This window comes from Dermochelys coriacea, chromosome 2 (assembly GCF_009764565.3).
Source record: "Dermochelys coriacea isolate rDerCor1 chromosome 2, rDerCor1.pri.v4, whole genome shotgun sequence".
Lineage (NCBI taxonomy): Eukaryota > Metazoa > Chordata > Testudines > Dermochelyidae > Dermochelys > Dermochelys coriacea.
In genome coordinates, this window is record NC_050069.1 from 102,277,453 (window position 1) to 102,291,250 (window position 13,798).

Consider the following 13,798-nt stretch of genomic DNA (forward strand, 5'->3'; position numbering starts at 1 on the left):
AGTCAGTAAAGATTCCCAAGAACACCTATATAAATTGCTTCCTCTGCATCTAGAATGAATCCCCCATGCTTTCTGTGGTACCAGTCAACCTTATTGCAGCTCTGAGTTCTGATCTGGAATAAGTTACTCCTGCACTTGGCAAAACCTTTGAACTGAGTTTATTGGTCTGGATGCTCAGAGCTTTGCTTTGGCAATGGAATACCCACTTTCTCTTGGAGTACACCCTGTCTTTGGGCCATTGTGGAAATTATGCAGATATACACATGTGCTTGATTTTGTGCTTGGGAATTAGAGCACATTTACAGGAGGTTACTCTTAAAAAAATGTCTTTGCCTTTGCAAAACTTAGATAAAGTTTCTCAAAAAGAAAAGGAGTACTTGTGGCACCTTAGAGACTAACAAAAGTCTCTAAGGTGCCACAAGTACTCCTTTTCTTTTTGCGAATACAGACTAACATGGCTGCTACTCTGAAAAGTTTCTCAAGTTACCTGTATTTAATAAGGAATACTAGAATACTCTGAATACTGATGTAAAACTAGGGTTGCCAATTTTAGTTGGATGTATTCCTGGAGGTTTCATCGCATGACATAAACTTTAATTAAAAGTTAATCTTTAATTCCTGGAGACTCCAGGGCAATCCTGAAGGGTTGGCAACTCGAGCATGTAACATTATTTTGTTGTCACAGACAATTACATGTTTTTAAGGGCAACCACCCACAGTGGTGCTTGTTTGCTACTACACTACGCTTTCTGAATTCGTGGGTCTGTTTCAAGTCAGAATTTGGACCCTAAATGAGAAAGCATTCTGAGAGCCTTCAGAGTGAAATATGTTATATAATCATCATTTGGTTGTTATTTATTTAGTAAGCCACTCTACTGGTCATGTTTCAAAAGTGCATCTCTGTACTCTCCCCTGTAAAAAAGAAGTATAGTATTAGAGTTTCTTCCAGTTGCTTAAATGTAAAACTTTAAAAGTAGAACCGAGCAAATCTATGCAGTTTTTGGACTTTGTGCCTGCAAGCTGATAAAAGAAGCCAAATACTGTATTAGTTATAGCTTTGGTTGGAATGGTAAATTTCATTCTGGCTAAGAAAATTTCCATTTGAAGTGACTCAAGCGCCTTATACATTTTTTTAAGCTACTGATTGCTGATACAAACTGAGTAGTGTATGTGGCATCAAATTGGATTGCAGAAAAAATATAAATGTGTTTTTGTTATCACCATTAAGCAGTCTATCAATTAAGCTATGATATACTCCTGTGCTCCACAAATGGCACAGCTGATAGACATATTTGATACATGTCTAAGACGAGCAATTCCATTTAGGCCTGTTTTGGGACCACAAATTTGGAAAGGATACAGTATCATCACAGTAAATGTGTGTTAATAATCAGCAAGTATATGTTTGTAGGAAGTATACTTTTTATTACATAGCTATTTTTGTAGAGAAGTTGTCATTTAAAATCTGCTATTTGTGGGTTGTACTTGGTAGTGACTTTTCTTTAAAGGATAGTGTAGAGTATATCTTTAAAAGAATGAAATAAGATGTATTTTCCAAAAATTCTCAACAAAGCTATCTGACAATAGCAGTCTAACCTTAGAAGCCTTCTGTTATTAAAGAACTACAGTGCAGGAAAAAGTAGAAGCTTTAGAAATTTGCTTTTGAAAAGCACTATTGTGAATTCTAACCGTTTGTTAAAAAGAAAAGACAATTCTTCAAAGTAAGTAACAAAATTTAATAATTTTTAAATGATCATGTGGTAATTATTAAACTAATATGTAATTAGCATTTGCTAATGACAATCCTAATCTTGACAAACGCTTTCATTCATTTTGCTTCTATCATTAAAGTCTTTAAAAGCACTGATTTTGTTAACTGAGTCCCTTGGCTATTCATCAGTGGTGCAATTCAACCTAATACTCCAGTGGCCAGTAATCAGTGTGTTGCCTATTAAATGAAGGAAATTTTATCATTGTCTTTATGAACGCCACCTTTATTTCCTCTCTTTATCACACAGCAGGTAGGTAGACAAAAATATTATAGTATCTAACAAATAAACATTGTGGGGTTTTTGGTCTAAAATGGCAAGTCAAATCAATCTGTGGTCATTCCAAATGATATAAAATTTAAAAAAAACAATACCTTGCCAATGATCTGTTTGTCAGGACAATTCAGATGTATTCTTTAAAATATGGTGAATTAAAACTAGATTTTTAAGAATGTCAATAGCTATGTTCATTGTTGTTTAAAAGATTTTTTTCCCTCCATAACCAAATACCTGCTTTTTATATTTTCTGTTAATAGCTGTAATTGTGACATCTGATCTAGAGGCCTGATCCTGCAAGGTGACATACACTGGGCTCTCAAGGGCCTCTGAAATTAACAAGAGTTGATGCTGAGCACCTTGTAGGATCAGGTGCTATGTGCAGGTAATGTAGCCTCCAGTCAATGCTGCCATTAAAATCATGTTACTCCCCCACTACTTAGTCCATGTCCCTCGTTTTCTGCATCAACTGCAGATTTATTATCCTCCTCTTTAAGGTGCTGCTTAACACTGTGCCAACTTCATCTCTGCTCTCATTTCCAGAATCTGCATTACCTCTGCAGTCTACATTTCCTCTGCAGCCTTTTCTCCTCCCAGCTACGCCATCTCTCAAATGCCCATTTTGTAATCTTTCTCCTGAAGATTCCCAACTTTGGTTCTTTCCTTACAATTGGAATTCTCTCCTGTCATCTTTGTGCTCCAAAGAAATGAAAGAGATATATATTAAAAAGCACAGAAGATCCCCAAAGCAAACAAACAAAAATATCTGTACCATATTATTAACATCTAATTATCTAATACATGTCTTGGTGTCCATGTATCACCCCATTGATTTCAGTGGTGCTCTGTGCAAAAATAAAGGTCCGCCTGCACAGATCCAACTGCAGGATCAGAGATACTGAACGGATAGAGACCATGTCTTCCTCTGTTTTGTTTAGCATTGAGCATACTAAGGATGCTCAATAAATGATGATGATTTTGGAGACAAGAATATTGTTTATTCATGGATCAGAGAGGGGTGCTATATGTCATCAGCATGGCTGGCATTATGAACCACTTCTGTGTAAAACTTATGATTCTCCTGATCCAATCAGTCTATGTCATTCTGCTGCCTAGGACCCTGGGATGTTTTTTATAAATATTATAAAGATTAGAAAAAAATTAGAGATCAAAATAGGTCAGAGCCATATCCCTAAAATTCAGTAAGATATTTTTTTCAGTAGACTCTGTAATCTATTTTTAGTGGTTTAAAAAAATCAGTTATTTTCTTTGATTACATGTCCTTCCTGTCACATCCTATTCATTTAAAAAATTTTGTATTTCTGCTCCTCTACTTTCCATATTTTGTTCCTATTGTTAAAAACATATTTCTCTCAAATGGAAGCTATAGATTTTGGCTTGAAAAAACACAAAGTAGATAAGAGGGAATATTACAAATGTATCTGTGTACCAAATATATGCATGCTACAGTTTTGTAAAACTACTGTACAAGGGAAGAGAATTATGAATGTATCAACTCAAATAAGATAAGCATCTAGTTTATATAATCACATCTCAAAAAATTCTCAGTTATACAATTGTCAGGCATATTGTTTCCAGAAATGGCCTTAACTCTGAATTTCCTAATCTTTTATAAGTTGAAAACAGACCTAACACATATATTTTCAAAGTGTTTGTTTCTGCAGTTTTGTTCTGTTTTTTAAATAGTAGTTTAAAGGTGTCCTGTAGAGGGAAAAAGCATTGGGTCAGTGGTGACTTTTTTTATGCTTCTTTATGATATGTTAAGAAGGACACTAAGATGGATGGTTGCTTTTTTCTTTTCCGTTCATTTTTTTATGTGAGAAAAATTCAGGATTTTTCTAACCTAAATGATTACATGATGACTGGAGAACACTGGCATCACAAGGGAGAAGGTCATAAAAGTTTGGCAACTTAGGGGAGGGATTTCTAGTCTTTTTTTTAAACTCTTTGGTTTTTGTTAATACATATTTAACTGAACTTACTTATTAATATTTTGGATAACGAATGTTTTTTGTTATAAAGATTCAGCATCTTCACCTTTTTGGTTAAGGTGTGAATGCTCACAAGGAGTATGTTCTATGAGACTTCAAACAGATGCTCCAGCAGAGCCCGTGAAGACCAGACTTAACATACCAGATATTTTCATCGTAGAAAACAAAGAGGGCTCAAGCCAACTAAAAATCAGCATCTTTTTTTCTTGGGGGGAAAGAACCATTCAGGCCTTCTTTATATAGAATGAAGAAACAAAAAGATCACATTCAATTTTTTTTTTAAAGCTTTGTGGGGCACCTTTAAAAGAGAAGACAAAATAAGATTTCAATTTCTTAAAGACTCTTACAAATCTGGGGGTTTTTTGGACAGTACAGATACCATGTACATCCAAAGCAATGATTTGTCTCTTGTATTAATGTGAAGCAATAGCAACTTTTGAGCCAAGGGTTATTGACAGAATGGACTGCAACAGCTTCAAAAAGAGAACTCAGTTGTGTCAGATTGCAGTTAGGCAGTCTTTATTCCTGAATTAATTATACAATACACTATAATGCTACAAAAAAAGCCATTAAAGTCATCCGTGTCAAAGGGAGTTGGTGTATATTGAAGTAGATTGTGGCATTTGGCCACAGCTATGGGTCTGAGACGGGCAGAGCTCAGTGGTTGCATAGGGAGTTGTTCTGCCTCTGGAGGAATGTCTCCCAGAACCCACTCTTTGTAATGGAGAGAGCACAGTCTCAGCACTGTAAATTCCAAGAGTTCAAAAATCATGAGTCAGGTCTCAAAACATCATAAGATTTTTTTTAACATCTGGGTTTTTTTCTTTATATCCTAGTTTCTGTGCCCTTTAGCCTGCATTCAGGTCAGGTTTTCCATATTTTCTCCAATTTTTAGAGCAAAAAACTTACTTTAAAAAAAGAGCTGAAATTCTTGTGCAGTCACTTCATTAGAGGAGCTGAGGTTTTAAGAAAAAACATTAAATATTGTAAAACTTGTAATAAATTCATGTGAGTTGGCAACACTGTAATCATCAACACCATTTTAGGAACAGTCCGCACATGTGGCTGTGCAGAGGGGGATGGAGTCATGGCTTTGCTTACCCTACACCACTCTCTGCCCTTTTTTTGGCAATGTGATCCAAAGTGGGAGTAACTTGGCTCCAGTTCTGACCATCTCTTATAAAGGTTGTTTACTCTTTCAACCCCACTGTATAGCCACGTAAGAATATGGAGTATAATCTGGCTCTCAGAAGGTATTAAGATACATAATTTACATTGTCTTCTGCACTTGTATGGTAGGTATCCATATTCTAAAAAATGAAATTTATCCCTGTGGAGAGAACTGACACTTTAAAGGCCAAATCCTCATGCCAGTGGCACCCAGTACAAGTGACTGGACAGATGCACTGAGGATAAATGGGAAGGAATTGCCCTCCCACCCTCCCCCCAGAGGTCACGGAACAGCTATAGAACTTTTTCACAGAGGCTATACCAGCTCGTTGTCTGCATTCTCTGTTCCTGCTCCTCTCCCTCCCCCGTCAAGTCTCTGTTATCTGTCTATATGGTGCTGTGTGAAGTGCTCTTCCAAGAGGGGATTTACACCAAACAGGTTCTACACCCCCCATGAAAAATTCCCCCAAATATTGGCCCCATCCCCACCAGCAGAACCACATTAGTTCTGCTATCAGGATACTCTCTGCTGAGGTGGAGTCCCTAAGCGCTTAAGAGTAGTCAATTATTTTTTCTTAAGGTCCAAATTTCTTGATCAAGGTCCAGACTCCAGAGAAAATAATACTAAAAAATAGCAATAATGATAACAATGAGTAAATAAAAAGATTTCAGAGTCTGTTCAGAAGGCTCTGGATTTGGTCCGTGATTTTTCTATTGACTACCCCTGCATAGGGCCTTTTGTAAGCCTTTTGCACTTCAGTGAATTTTACCCAAAATGATTATATGAAGAAAGAATAGTCACGTTTGCATGTAAAGTAGTTGCTTTGGCAACCTAGGCATCTCAGCCATTTTATGCTTGCTTTTTTTTTTTATTTAATTGTCCAAACATACAATCAGATTGCATGATCTGTCTGGAAATTCTAATTTTGAAGAGAGTGGATGTGGGAAGAAGGAGGAGGCAAATTAGAGGTTTCAATATTTTAAACTCAGCTTTGCTTCAGTCTTCTAAATATGCCAAAATCCTCCACTCTGATCACATTACTGGAAAATATAGGTGGTCTTATAAAGATATATAATGTCAAACCAGCACAAACCCAATTTGGTATTTGTGTACAGTATATTTTATTTTAAATTGCTGCAGAGCTGAGTATGTCATTCTAACCCACAACACATTTGTATGGCTGGTAGATCTTTAACTATTGTAACACTAGCAGGTGACACTTTAACATTATAAAATATTATGCTCTTACTGCTGTTGTTTTAAACTAGTGTATTAAACATATACACATAGTATTAGTGTGTTCTACATTTCGGGAATTCCAGGCTCTGTGGGCTAGGGAACCAGAACACAGAGCATTTATTGTAAAGGAAATACAGCTTTACTAACAACAAGTTAAACACAAGGGAGAGACTAATAAATCTGTCAAAAATATCTATTGTATTAAAATATATTGTAATCTTGGTACTTTAATGCAGTTCAGTAAAGACTTTGTGATATCAGCGTAAGTGATTTAGACGGTATTTTTCTTTTCCAGATAAATCCAAAGGTGTTAAGATCATACTATTTTTGTGGTCATATTTGAAATATGACAGTATCATCTATGTCTAGAGAATTTATTATATTAATATGAAGAGAGTGCTGCTGCTATTATTATTATTATGGGTTACACTGTATTACAGAACTCAGTTGTGGTACACCTTAAACTGTCAGCTGTAGTGCAGTGTCAGTGCCCATCTTCTCAAGCTGTTGTAGTTTACATTAAAAAGAGAGCCATTTTAGCTAGAAGCATAGCAATCTCGTTGTATTAATCATTTTCTCTTTTTAAGCAATATGAGAATGTCTGTCTGCTTTCCATGACAGAAATAAAATCCTTGAAGGGGACAGTCTGTGAAATAAATTCTGAAGGGACAGTGAGACTACCTCTCTTTGACTCCCTGTGGCCTAATTAAACTAAGGAAAAGACATTGTAAAAGAAATTAAATTTAAGAAGCCAGATTAGCAACAGCAAGGGTGTGGCAGCAGCCAATATATATGTGGTATTTCATCTGCAAGTAACATAAAGGTAGTGTTGATGTTAAAGAGGGGAGAACATTAGACCTGCGGAGATGCCTATTCTTGTTCTCTTAAAAAAAAAAAAAAAAAAAAGTCTCTTGGAGCATAGTAGTCTCTTATCTAGTCTCTCCCCTTTGCAATCTTCCGCCTACCCTATTACAACCTAAAAAAGATACACACCTCAGAATGTGCTATTCTGCTCGTAAATTTCCAGTAACAAAAAGTGATTAATTAAATAATTTATAATCTCAATTGTAAGAATGTCCCTACATTCATGGGCTTTTTTTTTTCAATAAAAATATAATCGGGGTCATTATAATTTTTCTTAATGTTTTCTAGATGTTTACAGGGGAAATTGTATTTAAAAATTCGTAGTCAGTTTCTCTGAGTATTTGAATGCTGCCAAAAAAGAAAAAATGAACCATCAGTCAGGCTAGTGGAAGTAGAAAGGACTCAAAATTCCTTTCTTTGTGGACACTAGAGCTCGTCTGTTGTTACAAATTTATTTTAGCTGGATAATACCTGGCAGTTTTGCTTTGATACAACTAAGACCAGGGATACTGGAAAACTGCTGAGAAATGATAATATTCACTGGTCTTTTGACCAATTTGGGGGGCTTGAAAAATTGCCAAGAATATTTTCTTTGTGGTAAAATCTGGGGCTCCACATTGTCATCCTTTTACATAGGTTGTGTTTGTACTCATTTTTCCCCCAAAAAAATCCCACTGTTGGTAATATTGCTGCCACCAGTGGAACTGCGCCAGTAGTGAGAGTGATAAAGTATTCAAGGTACTCTTCTCTTCCTGTTAAAGTATCTGATCCAGAGCCCATTGAAATCAGCTGGAGTCTTTCTATTGACTTCGATGGGCTATGGAGCAGGCCCAAAATAAGGGGGATAGGTTTGTTTTGTTTTTTTTAGTCCTATAGTCATTCGTGCCCCCAAATTATTAGTGTTTCATACCTCACTTCCCTAAGATATGGTAGATAAACCCAGATGCAAGCAGTCTGCCCTAATATTACCTTAAGGCCAACCAGAGCTTAGTTGAGTTTTTCTTCTTTTCAGAACAGCCATTTGTTTTTTTTCTTTCCACTGAGCTTCACCCAACTCCACCATAACTGTTAGACATCATTATTTTGAGATAGTTTAAAGGAACTAATCCAAATCTATGTAATGGCAGTATATAGCTTGCAATCACTAATTTTAAAGAAATCCCAGTGCAAACCCATTCTTAAAAATTCACTAAAGAAAGACTGAGATCAAGATGGCATAATCACTATCAACACACAAGGTGCCTTGAACTAGCTTTGTCATTCACATAGGAACTTTAAGGTACCATTGGCCTGCTCAAAGAATCCTTAGTAACAATTCCTGAGTTAGCCAGTAGAAATCTCAGTGGAAACACTGCATCTGGCCCCTTTTTTTCTTGGACTTTTTGCATTTCTTCTATGGTAGGTGCCAACAGGAGGAAGAATCTCAAAGCTGCTACTGAATAGATAACACTTATATGGCAACATCTTTCGCAAAACAACAAAGGCCAAACTATTAGTGGCCTCTGGGGGAGTGAACAAGGTGGGAAAGTGCAAGGAGATTTCTCTCTTTGTTTGCCCTGGGCAGGAGTAAAGCAGTTGTAATCCCTATGCTGTTCAGAGCACATGGACTGCTCCCTCCTAGCCCAGGCTGAAGCAGAAGCCACCCCAAAGAGGGCAGCAGTATAGGCAGAGCCTTGGCCCTGCCCTCCTCTGCATTGGTCAGCAGAGTTGTGTAGGTCTGGAGAGAAAAGCATTCTGCACTGTTCTCAAAGATGGTGCAGCAGGCACATTCTCCCAGTGCTCCTGTGAATTTGTGCTTGCTATGAGCACTATTCCTTGTGGGTTAGTGTGGCTTTTCACCACCCCCAACATAGAGCACTGTCTATCAGACAAAGTCATCCAGTGAGTCTGGATTGATAGCAGCATCATAGGCTGTGAAGTGACACGTCTACTGTAATTTTACATTTTAATTTTTAGAGCAAAGCAGCACAGAGGATTATTTTCTCTGTATTTGGTGAGTAGAAAAAATGACTGGATCTTTCATCACCCTGTTAACCATAATACATTCATGGTCTGGGAGGCTAACATCAGAATCTATCTTATTATAATATGTTGCTTTTATGTTATACTAATTTTATTGTCTAAGGCCCTGATTCTGCATCTTTTACTTACGTGCATCTATAAACGCTATGAGACAGCTCAGAGGACAGCTCATGTCAATAAACGCTACTCAGTGTAAGTAAGGCTTGTAAAATAAGATAGTAAGTAATACCTGCTTTTGTGTGTGTGGTATTCTATACATAAACATGCATACAGTTATAATTTTAATTATATTTAATTATATTATAATTTTAGTATCTTTATTTTATAAATGGTTATATTGAAAAACCTTCTAGTGAAGTGCCTGGCATATGGGTTATATATTGGTTTATTTGTGACATACATATATTTCAGAGGAAAGGCCTGTTTAGTATGTATTATGCTTTTCTGTGCTTTGTTATTGCCAGAAGCTTGAAAATCAATAGTTTTTTCTTTTTGATAATTAAAAGGATGATTTATCTTTATATGGATATTTAATTTTATTAAGCTAATAATTCTGATTTTTATCTACTAATATCTTAATAGCTGGATCTTATTACCAACATTTTTGATAATTTCTTTGGCTAGTGTTGCCATGTTATCAGCCTGAGAGAATTTTTGCTCTATAGTGACGCCTACTGGGTAAGGTAGGCTAGAACTGTCAAAGGCATTTTTAAGCATTTGCGTTTAAGACTGCTTACTGGTTGTAGCGTAATGTTTGTGGGCTGTATAAAAAGACAATATTGTGTTTTTTCTCTCCCTTAAATGATAAATGTTTTGAGTGAAAAAAGTGACTTGTTTTAGCTATGTGTCCTCAACTGCACCAGATTTGGTAGAACTTTGGCTCTCGCCGTAGCAACAGACATGCTGAATGAGCACTTGTTGCCATGCGATACATATTCCAGCTACGTTATTATGGCGTTTGAGTTGTGTTTATCTTAAAATGTATTTAGGCAGAGGAAGCTGAAGTCACAGAGTTTTGAGAAACAAGTGTTTATAATTGTCTCAGATCCAGAAGCAAATGCTCTGATTCAGTTATGCAACATTTCACACCTGCATCCCCATCCCCCGCTTTTTCAATACTTACAGGAAGAACAGAGAAGGAAATATATTCTTTTAATCTGAGGTTTAGAATTAGGTTATATCTGCTTTAGATGAAGAAAATGTAAGAGTCAAAATGGACATTAGACATTTTGCATTAGAAGTAGGAAAGGAGAATAATGAGTCCCATTTCTAAATGAATTTGAAAAGCAATCTGATTTTAGTTCTAGCAATGCAATCGAGCAAATAAAATAAAAACTATCGTACTTTATTTACTAACCGATGAATTGAATTGTCCGCCTTTTATTACAGATATAAAGCAAAGACTATGAAGAGGCAATCATTTTTGCAGCTATCAGACTTTTAGTAACATATCTCTTGTGGTTTAAATAACAGATAGTTTAAGTGTTTTTCCATTACCTTTGTGTAAATGAAAAATGCATAAAATATTTTAACAAGGCAAAGTAATCCAAGGAGATTGTTATTTTGTGTTACAAATTAGGTTATTTCTGTCATAAAATTAAAGGGAAAAAAAATCAACGCAAGGACATTTCAGCTTAATATCATTTACCAGAAGGAACATGTAACAGATTTAATGAGCTAGCAGGTCACCTGAATCCAGCTGTTTCTGACCAGCTTTATGAAACGGAGAATGCAGCTAGCGGTAGGAGGTAAGCATTATTACAAGCTCTCAAGGAGTTACAAAATCGATTTCTGCTTGAATGAATTAATTTAGATTATCAATTTATAACCAGCTACACGAATCCCATCAACTCAACAGTTCAGTGAATGATCAGGCTCAGCCCTTGCAAGAGCATAACAATTAGAGAACTCTATAGTTATCTCCTGTCCTGCAGGGTTGCTAACAAAGTTACTAGTTGGCTTGACAAGAGGAAAAGGGAAATGTTTGCTTAAAGACTTTGCAAAAGTGAAATATAGCATCGGGGGGGGGGGGGGGATCTAGAATTCAAGTAACCCAAGTTACAAGTTTGTGGGGTCTAACTTTCTGATACTCTTGCCAAAGGGTAACTTTAATGCAATGTCATTCTCTTTTATAAGTACAAGGATAAGGCATCTTAAATCAATAAATAAGATCACACTATTTAAATTTAATTTTTCTTAAATAAATAATTATATATTTATGTGCTAAGAAGGAACTTTTTAATGTTGCTTACTCTAAAAAAAAATATACATTTAAAAATGTCTTTACTTGATGTTGAAGCAAACATGGTGGACTGATTCTCCACCAGCCCACACCTTGCATCATCATTGACATCTGCAAAAAAAGAATGTAAAAGGCTACCAAGTGAGATATTAATGTTTTACATTCACTTTGCAAAGGTGTTAAATGACTACACAAGATGCAAGTCAGCGAAGGATCAGACCCTACATGTTTTAATCTTTGACTTGTCTCCTTTTAATATTACAGAATGGCTATAACACAAGAACTAGGCAGCAGGTTTAAAACAAACAAAAGGAAGTATTTTTTCACACAATGCACAGTCAACCTGTGGAACTCTTTTCTAGAGGTTGTTGTGAAGGTCAGGACTATAACAGGGTCAAAAAAGAACTAGATAAATTCATGGAGGTTAGGTCCATCAATAGCTATTAGCCAGGATGAGCAGGGTTGGTGTCCTTAGCCTCTGTTTGCAGAAACTGGGAATGAGTGACAGGGAATGGATCACTTGATCATTGTCTGTTCTGTTCATTCCCTCTGAAACATCTGGCATTAGCTACTGTCAGAAGACAGTATACTGAGCTAGATGGACCTTTGGTCTGACCCAGTATGGCCGTTCTTATGTTCTATGGGTAAAAGGACATTTGCTTTGCATCAATAATGTCTGTCTACCTAACTCTAAAATATACCAGTAAGTCTCCCTTGCCTTTTTCAGCCACTTTTGGGCACACTCTTCACTGTCTCAGTAGTCAGGAGTGATACAATGAGCACAGTGCTTAATAGAGGATATGATTTCCCATAGGAAAATTAATCTCAAAAGGCTAATTCTATTTATAAATATCTTTTTAACAGAAGGTAGTATTTGTTTCTGTAATCAGCATCAATAGTGAAGTGGAAGAAGAGAGTGATCAGCTGTCTGCTCAGAGAGTCTTACTGTTGTCCCAAAATAATCTCAGATGACTGCGTTTTAAAGCCCAGAGAAATCAAAAAGATTATATTTTCTCTTTCTAAACTGCGTATTTTCAGTGCAATGTTCAAGGAGTAATGGGCACAATGATGCCTGTAACTGAAATTTTCCCTACATCATTCTGAAAATATATCAATAAAAAAACTTCGGATTTTTGACAGGTTTGAACTGCTAACAGAAATGGTTAAATAGCTCTGTTGCCCTCTTGCCTTGAGATGGTATATTTTAAAATTATTGAAAATGGATGGGTTTATTTTGTATCCTTTGAATAAACTTATATCTAGTGCTGGAACTAGTTACCAGTACGTAGGGAGACCAGATGTAATAGAGAAAATATCGGGACATATGGGGGAAGCAAAAAAAAAAAAAAAAAACCACTGGAGTTGCCGAAGCAAACAAAAAATGCCAGAGCAGTCAAAGCCATAATATCGGGACAAATGGCGTCCCGACCATGCATCAGTTGGGATGCAGGACAAAGACCTAAAAATTGGGACACTCCCGATTTTATTGGGACATCTGGTCACCCTACCAGTACTGCTATTTCCTGCTTGGCTTTAAGGCACACTGAAAAAACACACCAGCTATTGCCACCTTTAAATTCTTTGTGGGCAGATCACAGCTGAAGCTGGCAATGCAAATTAGAGGTATACATTGTGTATGGTAGCATGCAATATTTAAAGTAATGTCTATATTAACCAAAAGTGTAACCATAATTTTTCTAATCTTATCTAAGAAATTGAAAGCAATATTGTTGCTATGCATCTCATCTTGTGTGTAATTACAAATGCATTACCTCTTATTCTTAGTAGTATTGTGGTAGTGTCTAGAAGCCTCAGATCTCTTATTCTAGGCCCTTTACAAATGTACAGTATAAAGAGGGTGCCTGCTCCTAAGTCCTCACAATCCTTTTAGATTTCCCTGTGTTACTCTCTGAAGGTCAAATCCAGATACCAGTTTGTACAGCATTCTGGAGAATGGGTGTATAAATTGGTGGGCCCGCCAATTGGGGGGAGTTGTTAGCCCAGTGGAAGAGTTATGGAACCTACTTGTAGACCTTTCTCTGTAATAACTGTAAGGGTTCCTGCAACTCTAGCAAGAGAAAGAAGGCACATATGTAGAACGGCTTGAAGGTGAGAGGAGGTTTGGAGGAGTTACTTTTCCCCAGTGCCTTGAGCAGCTCCCCACACTACCTGACCAAACAGGATGCACAGGTCCCCCGAGGAT

The 13,798-nt window shown here is 36.5% G+C and overlaps 1 protein-coding gene across 7 annotated transcripts in view; it reads left to right on the forward strand.

The window, feature by feature from the left end:
• The window catches only part of ZNF407 (zinc finger protein 407), a 471,531-nt gene that overhangs the window by 391,499 nt on the left and 66,234 nt on the right, over positions 1–13,798 (forward strand). The window contains exons 9-10 of one of the 7 annotated variants that reach the window (XR_006278950.1): positions 10,743–11,101; positions 12,736–12,967. The exons of 4 other annotated variants lie outside the window; for them this stretch is intronic. Coding sequence is in view for 2 of the 3 variants with exons in the window: in XM_043508196.1 (XP_043364131.1) it covers positions 2,306–2,337 (32 nt within the window). In the remaining variant the exon portion in view is untranslated. Of the gene's footprint in view, positions 1–2,305; positions 2,437–10,742; positions 12,968–13,798 lie in introns of those variants that run through there. 2 more of the 7 variants (XM_038392357.2, XM_043508196.1) reach the window with 2 other exon arrangements.